The sequence below is a fragment of the Rhincodon typus genome, chromosome 10 (genome assembly GCF_021869965.1).
Source record: "Rhincodon typus isolate 14 chromosome 10, sRhiTyp1.1, whole genome shotgun sequence".
Lineage (NCBI taxonomy): Eukaryota > Metazoa > Chordata > Chondrichthyes > Orectolobiformes > Rhincodontidae > Rhincodon > Rhincodon typus.
In genome coordinates, this window is record NC_063341.1 from 45,881,377 (window position 1) to 45,890,918 (window position 9,542).

The following is a 9,542-nucleotide window of genomic DNA, read 5'->3' on the forward strand; positions in this document are numbered from 1 at the left end:
GGGGAAGTTGCGATCCTTGAAAAACGAGGACATCTGAGATGTATGGGAGCGGAATTCCTCATCCTGGGAGCAGATGCGGCGGAGGCGAAGGAATTGGGAATAGGGGATGGCATTTTTGCAGGAAGGTGGGTGGGAGGAGGTGTATTCTAGGTAGCTGTGGGAGTCGGTGGGCTTGAAATGGATATCGGTTTCCAGGTGGTTGCCAGAGATGGAAGTAGAGAGGTCCAGGGAGGAGAGAGAGGTATCAGAGATGGTCCAGGTGAACTTAAGGTTGGGGTGGAAGGTGTTGGTGAAGTGGATGAACTATTTGAGCTCCTTGGGGGACCACGAGGTGGCGCCGATAAAGTCATCAATGTAATGGAGGAAGAGTTGGGGTTTAGGGCTTGTGTAGCTACGGAAGAGGGATTGTTCCACGTAACCTACAAAGAGGCAGGCATAGCTTGGGCCCATGTGGGTACCCATGGCCATCCCCTTTGTCTGTAGGAAGTGGGAGGAATTGAAAGAGAAGTTGCTGAGGGTGAGGATGAGTTCGGCTAAGCGGATGAAGGTGTCAGTGGAGGGGGACTGGTCGGGCTTGCCCGATAGGAAGAAGCAGAGGGCCTTTAGGCCATCTGCATGGGAATGCAGGTGTGTCGGGACTGGACGTCCACGGTAAAGATGAGGTGTTGAGGACCAGGGAATTGGAAGTTTTGGAGGAGATGGAGGGCGTGGGTGGTGTCATGGACGTAGGTAGGGAGTTCCTGGACCAAGGGGGAGAAGATGGAGTCGAGATAGGTGGAGATAAGTTTGGTGGGGCAGGAGCAGGCGGAGACCTCCCCTGGACCTCCCCCTTCACCCCATCCCAGGCCCCAAGAAGACTTTCCACATCAAGCAGAGGTTCACCTGCACATCTGCTAATGTGGTATACTGTATCCGCTGTTCCCGTTGTGGCCTCCTCTACATCGGGGGAACCAAGCGGAGGCTGGGGGACGGCTTTGCAGAACTCTATGCTCGGTTCGCACTAAACAACTGTACTCCCAGTCATAAACCATTTCAACTCCCCCTCCCATTCCTCAGACGACATGTCCATCCTGGGCCTGCTGCAGTGCCACAACGATGCCACCCGAAAGTTGCAGGAACAGCACTTCATATTCTGCTTGGGAACACTGCAGCCCAATGGTATCAATGTGGACTTCACAAGCTTCAAAATCTCCCCTCCCACTACCGCATCCCAAAACCAGCCCAGCTCGTCCCTGCCTCCCTAACCTGTCCTTCCTCCCACCTATCCCCTCCTCTCACCTCAAGCCCCACCCCCTTCTCCTACCTACTAACCTCATCCCGCCCCCTTGACCTGTCCGTCCTCCCTGGACTGACCTATCCCCTCCCTAACTCCCCACCTACACTCACCTTTACTGGCTCCATCCCCGCCTCTTTGACCTGTCTGTCTCCTCTCCACCCATCTTCTCCTCTTTCCATCTTCTATCCGCCTCCCCCTCTCTCCCTATTTATTTCAGAATCCCCTTCCCCTCCCCCATTTCTGAAGAAGGGTCTAGGCCCGAAACGTCAGCCTTCCTGCTCCTCTGATGCTGCTTAGCCTGCTGTGTTCATCCAACTCTGCACCTTGTCATCACCAAAAAACTGGATTGTGCAGGTAACATATTTGTCTCACAATTCTTTGAGAGTTATTTTACAGTATTGTTACAAAATCCAGATTTAGCCTAACTTTAATTTACACTGATGCGTCATCATGTCATATGGGTTATATTTTGACAAAATACAACAAGTTACACAATTTTACTGTAAATTAAACTAGTCCAACATTGTTATTACCAACAATATTATCTTGCTGCCATCTAGTGGTAATTTGGTCTTGAATACTCACCTTGCAGAGTATTTGTTTACTTTTATGTTAATCAATGTTGTCAAATCTAATATAAGTAAATGAGGAGAGGGTTGGTCGGAAATCAGGAGTTCCCGGTTCAAAATAATGAGAAGCTAGTTCTGTTGTTAAACAATGAAAATTGTGATGAGACAGAAGGACCAAAAGAGTAAGAGAGTGAATAACCAGAGATAGTGTGGACCAGATAACCAGAAACAATAAAAAGGCAAGACACTGTGACAGTGAAATGGATGGAAAGGAAAAGTAAACATTCAAAACATCAAGATAACTCTCCAACTGCTGGACAACTACTCCACACCACTGCACCTCTTGTTGGTAATTAAAAGACTAGAGACTTCTTGCTGTAAAGCTGAGTATTCTATTAACAAAGTAGAGAAGTGGCTACTGAGATACATCCAGACAAAGTTGGCCCTAAATCTCCTATTTTAAAAGTCCTTTGTTAATTCTTATACTGCAATTGCCAACATATTGATCTGAATTGTTCTGCTTTCGTTTCCATCCCCGCATGTTTATCTCAATCCTTATATTCACATATGCTTCCTGTCCAACAGCTCATTGTCAAATATTCCAAGATAGTCTCTTCTATAACTTACATCCTTGCAACAAATCTTCTTTCACAATGACAACCATGGACAATAGGATCTAATCTGCATCATTTATTTACTGATCCCATGCTCCTTCTACGTGCCAGGTTAGTGGGAGGAGAAAATATAGTAGCACATGGTTTTTCCATTTTTGTCATGTCAATTGATTCCACCAATACTTCCATATCTTCAGCAGCTGCTTCTGTACTTACTGAGTGTTCATACACAAAACTGCTTTCTGCCCCACAGCATCATCATCATAATCATCTTACAAGCCTGCTACACAAAGTGAACTTGGCAAATTAACAAGAGGAGTAGGCTAACTTATTTATTAAATGTGATCCTATAAAGCTGCAGGCTGTATTGCCTTAGGAAATTCTGAATTTGGCCTCAATTAGGCACAGGTTTCCTCTTGTATTTTCTTGTCTCCCATGAGATTACAAGGATGGGTTGGGTCAGTGGTGTTTATTATAGGCAGACCTAATGACTTACCCTTCTGTTATCTAAATTTCTGAGATATTAACTCCACTTCATTTGCATAGAAAGACGGATTTTTTTGAAAAAGACATACATACCCATAAATACTGCCTTCCACAATCTTAGTGTGTCTCAAAGCTATTTAAAGCCAATGGAGTATTTTGAGGTTTAATATCCATTATTATGTGGGAGCAGATGTAGGCAATCCTCATGTGATATGTCCAATCTTTACTGTAATCTTGCAATCCTGGTACAATAACAGATAGTGCTTATTTTCATTTTCTCTAGTGGTTGGTTGTACGTTTTTTTAATATAATGGAGATAGCAAATTACAAGTTCTGTGTGACCAGGGTTCTTTTTAAGTTCAACATAACTATACAACTTTTGAACACCTGAAAATAACCCGTTTTTTTTTGCATTTTTATGCTTACATGGCTTTTCTATAAGACCATAAGATATAGGAGCAGAAATTAGGCCTATTGAGTCTGTTTACCATTTGTTTGTGGCTATTATCTTTCTCAACACCATTTTCCTGCCTTCTCCCAAAAACTCTTGATCTCCTACCTATCTCGATCTTAAATACACTTAATGACTTTGTCTCCACAGCCTTCTGCGGCAATTAGTTCCATAGATTCACTACTCTCTGCTTGAAGAAATTCCTCCTCATATCAGTTCTTAAGAGTCATCCCCTCACCGTGAGACTGTGTCCTTGGGTCCGCTTACTAATGGAAATGCTTCCTCCATGTCCATTGTATCAAGACCTCGAAGTATTTTGTAAGTTTCAATCAGATCCCTCCTTATCATTCTAAATTCCATTGAGTACAGACCCAGAGTCCTTAACCGTTCCTCATATGACAAGCCCTTCAGCCCCGGGATGATTCTTATAAATGTCCTCTGGACTCCCTCCAAAGCCAACACATTATTCAAAGAACAAAGAAAATTACAGCACAGGAACAGGCCCTTCGGCCCTCCAAGCCTGCACCGACATGCTGCCTGTCACAACTGAAATTCCCTAACCTTTCAGGGACCGTATCCCATTCTATTCATGTATTTTTCAAGATGCCTTTAAAAGTCACCATTGTATCTGCTTCCACTACCTCTCCTGGCATGAGTTCCAGGCACCCACCACTCTCTGCGTAAAAGATTTGCCTCGTATATCACCTTTAAACCTTGTCCCTTACACCTTAAACCTATGGTCCCTAGTAACTGACTCTTCCACCCAGGGAAAAAGCTTCTGGCTGTCCACTCTGTCCATGCCCTTCATAATCTTGTAGACCTCTATCAGGTTGCCCCTCAACCTCCATCATTCCAGTGAGAATAACCCAAGTTTCTCCAACCTCTCGTCATAGCTAATGCCCTCCATACCAGGCAACATCCTGGTAAATCTTTTCTGTACCCTTTCCAAAGCCACCACATCCTTCTGGTAAAGTGGTGACCAGAAGTGAATACAACATTCCAAATACGGCCTAATTAAGGTTCTGTAAAGCTGCAACATTACCTGTCAATTTTTAAACTCAATGCCCCGGCCAATCAAGGCTAGCATGCCATATGCCTTGTTGACGACCTTCTCCACCTGCGTTGACCTGTGTACCTGTACACCCAGATCCCTCTGCCTATCAGCACTCTTAAGGGTTCTGCCATTTACTGTATATTTTCCATCTGGATTAGACCTTCTGAAATGCATTACCTCACATTTTTCTAGATTAAACTCCATATGCCATCTCTCTGCCCAAGTCACCAACCGATCTATATCCTGCTATATCCTCTAACAGTCCTCATTGCCATCCACAATTCCACCAACCTTTGTGTAATCTGAAAACTTACTAATCAAACCAGTTACATTTTCCTCCAAATCATTTATATATATTACAAATAGCAAAGGTCCCAACACTGATCCCTGAGGAATGCCACTAGTCATAGCCCTCCATTCAGAAATGCACCCTTCCATTGCTACCCTCTGTCTTCTATGACCGAGCCAGTTTTTTTCATCCATCTTGCAACCTCTGACCCTGTGCAACTTTACCTTCTGTATCAGTTTGCCATGACAGACCTTGTCAAAGGCCTTACTGAAGTCCATGTAGACAATATCCATTGCCCTACCTCATCGATCATCTTCGTCCTTAGATTCCTTAGATATAGGGCCCAAAACGTTGTTGCAATTTGTTCATGTCTGCCCTTAGATACCTTTGGCCTTCTACCGCATTCTGTTTCTTATCTACTAACGATTTTATTTTTCCTTCTGAAGTGCAATAATTCACATTGATCTCTATGTTAATGTCAACTTCCTCAACTGCTCAGGCTCGCCTTTATAATTTATTTTTGTCTAATTTCCAAAATTTGGTACCGTCTGAAAATTCTGGCTTGGACTGACTCATTTCTAAATGAAAGACAGCATTGGAACCTTATCTCCTCGATGACAGTTCATGAAGCATAGTTAGGCTACAGGCAAATTTCAACTGGGAAACGGCATTGTCTAGCCTACTATACATTTAAAGCCTCCAAACAGGTTTTTTTAAACAAAGTACTGAACTGCTTGAAATGTCTTTTTAGAATTTAGAATTGTAACACAATGGACCTCAACGACAGATCTTGCTAAAACAAATACAACCGAATAATATTAGAGGAGGACACATAAGAGAACCGGGTTGTGGGGCAAACAGATGGATAAAGTGAGGAAAAAAAAGGGTCTAGGCTCGAAACGTCAACCTTCCCGCTCCTCTGATGCTGCTTGGCCTGCTGTGTTCATCCAGCTCTACACCTTGTTATCTCAGATTCTCCAGCATCTGCAGTTCCTACTATCTCTGGAGAAAAATAAGATTTAGTCATAACCTTAATGTAACAAAACACCGACATGATGTCCCAGTTTTTTTTTGGATAATTGTTTGCAATAAGGATACCGGTTAATTCTGCTTTGTGGTTGTCCTAAACAAGTGAGACGGGTGACTCGAACGACAGGGGGCGCAGAATTCAAGATGGCGCTTGTGAATATGGTCTATCTAGTGACGGGACCCGGAAGTGAAAGCTGGCTGGTGGGGGAGGGGGCTCCAGGTTTGGGTAGTGGTCAGAGTCCAGGCCCAGGCGGGTGGATGGGAATGATCTATAGGCCACAATAAACGGCGGTGATCGCGGGCCTTCGGCCTGTTCGGGCCGACGCTGGTGTTTCTATGGTGAGGCCCCGGGCTGGCAGTTGCTCTATCCCTCACTCCCGGTGATGGACGAGTGGAAGCCGAACCCGCGGGCCAAACCCTTCGTCCCGCGGCGGCACAGGAGCTGGTTCATCGCTTGGAAGTACAGGTTAACGGGGCAGCGGTCAGTGAGGAGGCTGTGCCAGGTAAGGAGGCCTCATGTGCCCGTAGGAATTTGTGGGGGAGGTGGGAGGTCGGTGGTCGGTGTTTAGTTTGTAGAGGTATGGCATTTATCGCCAAAGAGTATAAAAGACGGGAAAGTATTACTGTGCCTGTACAAGGCATTAGTGAGACTGCATCTGGAGTGTTGCGTGCAGTTTTGGTCCCCTTTGCTTGAGGAGGGATTTAGTTGCTTGGAGGTAGTTCAGGGAAAGCTCACTAGATTGATTCCAGACGTGAGAGGTTTGTCTTAGGAAAAGAGATTGAGCAGTTTAAGCCAAAACTCTCTGGAGTTCAGAAAAAATAAGACGCTAGAGGGATAGACAAAGTAAACATGGAGAGGACGTTTCCTTTTGTGGGGTAATCTAGACCGAGATGTCAGTTTTTAGATAAGGGGGACCAGATTTAAAACACAAGGAGCAATTACTTCTCTCAAAAAGTCATGAATCTCTGGAATTTGTTACTTCAGAGTGTGGTGGATGCTTGGACTTGGGATAGTCAGTCTGATTTTTTAAATTAGTAATGGGTTGAAGGGTTATAGAGAGCAGGTAGGAAAGTGGAGTTGAGGTTGAGATGAGCTCATATATGATTGTGTTGAATGGCAGAGCAGACATGAAGAGTTATATTGCATAATTCTACTTCTAGTTATGTCCTTTATGTAGTGCCTGTCAATAACCTATAACGTACTTTGTCACTTACATAGAACACAGAAACTAGGAGCAGGAGTATGCCTTTCAGCCCCTTGAGCTCACTCTTGATGCCGTTAATGTATAAAGATTTATCTGTCTCTTATATAAATGTCATGGATGGATTTGAACTCGTGCTTCTAAAGCACTAGTAAGGTCCATGCATCTACAATCCAGTGATATGAGCACCATGTTACCATCCCCTGCTGATTTCAGATTGCATTGTGTGCTGTGGTTGGATTCGAACCCATGTCCTCAGAACATTAAACTGGCATTCTGGATTATCAGCCCAATGATATTGCCACTGCCTCCCTTTACAGGCAAGCATTCCTGCTTTTTCTATGACCTTTACCATGGTTTACCACAACATCTTTCTCCTACACTCCTCCACAGTATTGCTTAATTGGTCTCCGACTGCTGTCAGCTTGTTCCATTCTTATCTGTCTAGGGTTCTCATGCTCTTTCATCTGGTGTCCCCCTATGATTTTTCCTTGGCCTTTTTCAGTTTCTCTCATAAAAATAAAGAAATTCCCTAACGGTTTTAACAGGCTAGATGTGGACAAGATGTTTCCTATTCTGGAAGAATCTAGATGTAGGGATCACTTTTAAAAATAATGGCTTGTGCATTTAGCACAGATGAACAAAAAATTCTATCTCACAGAAGGTAAGAAGTCTTAGAACTTTCTTCCTGCAAAGTGGTGAAAGCAAAGCCTTTGAATATTTTTAAGGGAGAAGTGGATCAAGGGGTGAAATGTTATTGGGTAGCCAGGAATGTGGATTTGAGTTAAAATCAGATTAGCTATGGGCTTAATGATGGAGCAATCTCAAAGGGCCAAATGGCCTACTCCTACTCCTGCTCCTCCTTGTTTGTCTCTTCATATGTATCAATATGCAGTCCCTTTGTGCCAACATCAAATGCACACAGTGGGTTTTTATGTGTCACAATCCTATTGGAGACCATTAATGTATAAAAGAAAAAAAAAATCTAATTATGCAGTAATTGGCTGTTGAACTATGTCACAAAATTACATGTTTCAAAACAAAACAAACTTTATTGTCTTAAAAAAAGTTTATCAAAGTTAGTACGATTAATTTAACAAGATAGCTTATAAGGGCTTATGCTGTATTTGCAACTTGTGCCACATGTCAGCTGTGGCTTGGTAACATTTTTGCCTCTTATTCCAGGACCTGAGCATAAGTTAACTGCAGACACACCAACGCAGTACTGAAAGAGTACTGCACTGTTGGAGGTTCTGTCTTTTAAATGAAGCATTAAGCTGAGGTCCCATGTGCCCTGCCGGTTGGTGTAAGAGAGTCTGTGGTGCTATTATGAAATAGAACAGAGGAGTTATCCCTGGTGTTCTGGCCATTATTTATTTCTCAGCATCACAAAATACAAATGTTCCATGAGCAATCCTCATCACAGGCCACCACATCATATGATGCTGTCTACATTATTACTCACCTTTGGTAGGTTTGCTGCCACCATCCCCTCAAGGCAGGGATATGCAGGTTCTGTTTTGTATGGTATGGTCAATGAAAACCACTTGCTAGTTCAATGAGAAGAGGCTCTTGTCTTAAACAAGACATTCTTTATTGCATTTTACCAACTAAATACAGGTTACACTGATGTAATAATTAAAATGTTACAGGGACTGTGAGGATGACATGGATAGCAGTCTTACTCGTTTGGGATCCTAATCTGTTCTCCAACCGTATTCATTTCATATCACATTAGTTGGTGCTAAAGGCACTCCTTGGTGTTAACCATTTCAGACCTCACCTCTTTACATGACACATTCTCCAACCTTTTTTTAAACTCATTTTTAATTTTCACAGTTTTTGTGTATGTAATTACATTTATCACCACCCCATCTCCTCCAAGTCTGTGACTTCTCAAGTACAGGTAGTTTGGACATTTCCGCATTCTCTCACACCATGCCAACATCCAGGACTTACCACCGACACCACCCTGCCCACTGCCTCCACAGCCAGCAGCTCCAGAGAATACAGTAGCACCCAGCCCTGGGGGGTCTTCACCATCCTCCCCCAGACCTCCCCCTCACTGAGGACGAACAGTCAGTCGTCAGTAAAGGACTCACCTTTATCCCCCTGCACCCTGACATCAATGAATACCGCTCACGCTTGGATGTTAAACAGTTTTTCTGCCGCTGCCGCCTCCGTCTCCACGCATACTACTTTAATCGCGAGCCTAACCCTCCCTCTACTGACCCCCTCTCCCTCCTCCTCCAACACACCACCTCCTTCTGGACACCACCCCAAGGCCTCCTACCTTCCCTCGACCTCTTCATCTCCAACTGCCGTCGAGACATCGATCGCCTCAACCTCTTCCCCCACAGAACATGCAGCCCTCCGCTGCAACCCTAACCTGACTATAAAACCTGCAGACAAGGGAGGCACTGTTGTAGTATGGCGCACTGACCTCTACATCACCGAGGCCAGGCGTCAGCTCTCTGACACCTCCTCCTACCGCCCCCTTGATCATGATGCACCTCTGACCACCAAAACATCATCTCCCAGACCATCCGCAACTTCATCACTTCAGGTGACC

General features: G+C 44.3%; 1 protein-coding gene across 2 annotated transcripts in view; it reads left to right on the forward strand.

Moving 5' to 3' along the window:
* Positions 1-5,933: 5,933 nt before the first annotated feature.
* pomgnt1 (protein O-linked mannose N-acetylglucosaminyltransferase 1 (beta 1,2-)) overlaps positions 5,934-9,542 on the forward strand; it is a 49,511-nt gene continuing 45,902 nt past the window's right edge. Inside the window, exon 1 of one of the 2 annotated variants that reach the window (XR_007263043.1) lies at positions 5,934-6,271. Coding sequence is in view for 1 of the 2 variants with exons in the window: in XM_020530294.2 (XP_020385883.2) it covers positions 6,152-6,271 (120 nt within the window). In the remaining variant the exon portion in view is untranslated. The remainder of the gene's footprint in view (positions 6,272-9,542) is intronic. The other variant, XM_020530294.2, reaches the window with a different exon arrangement.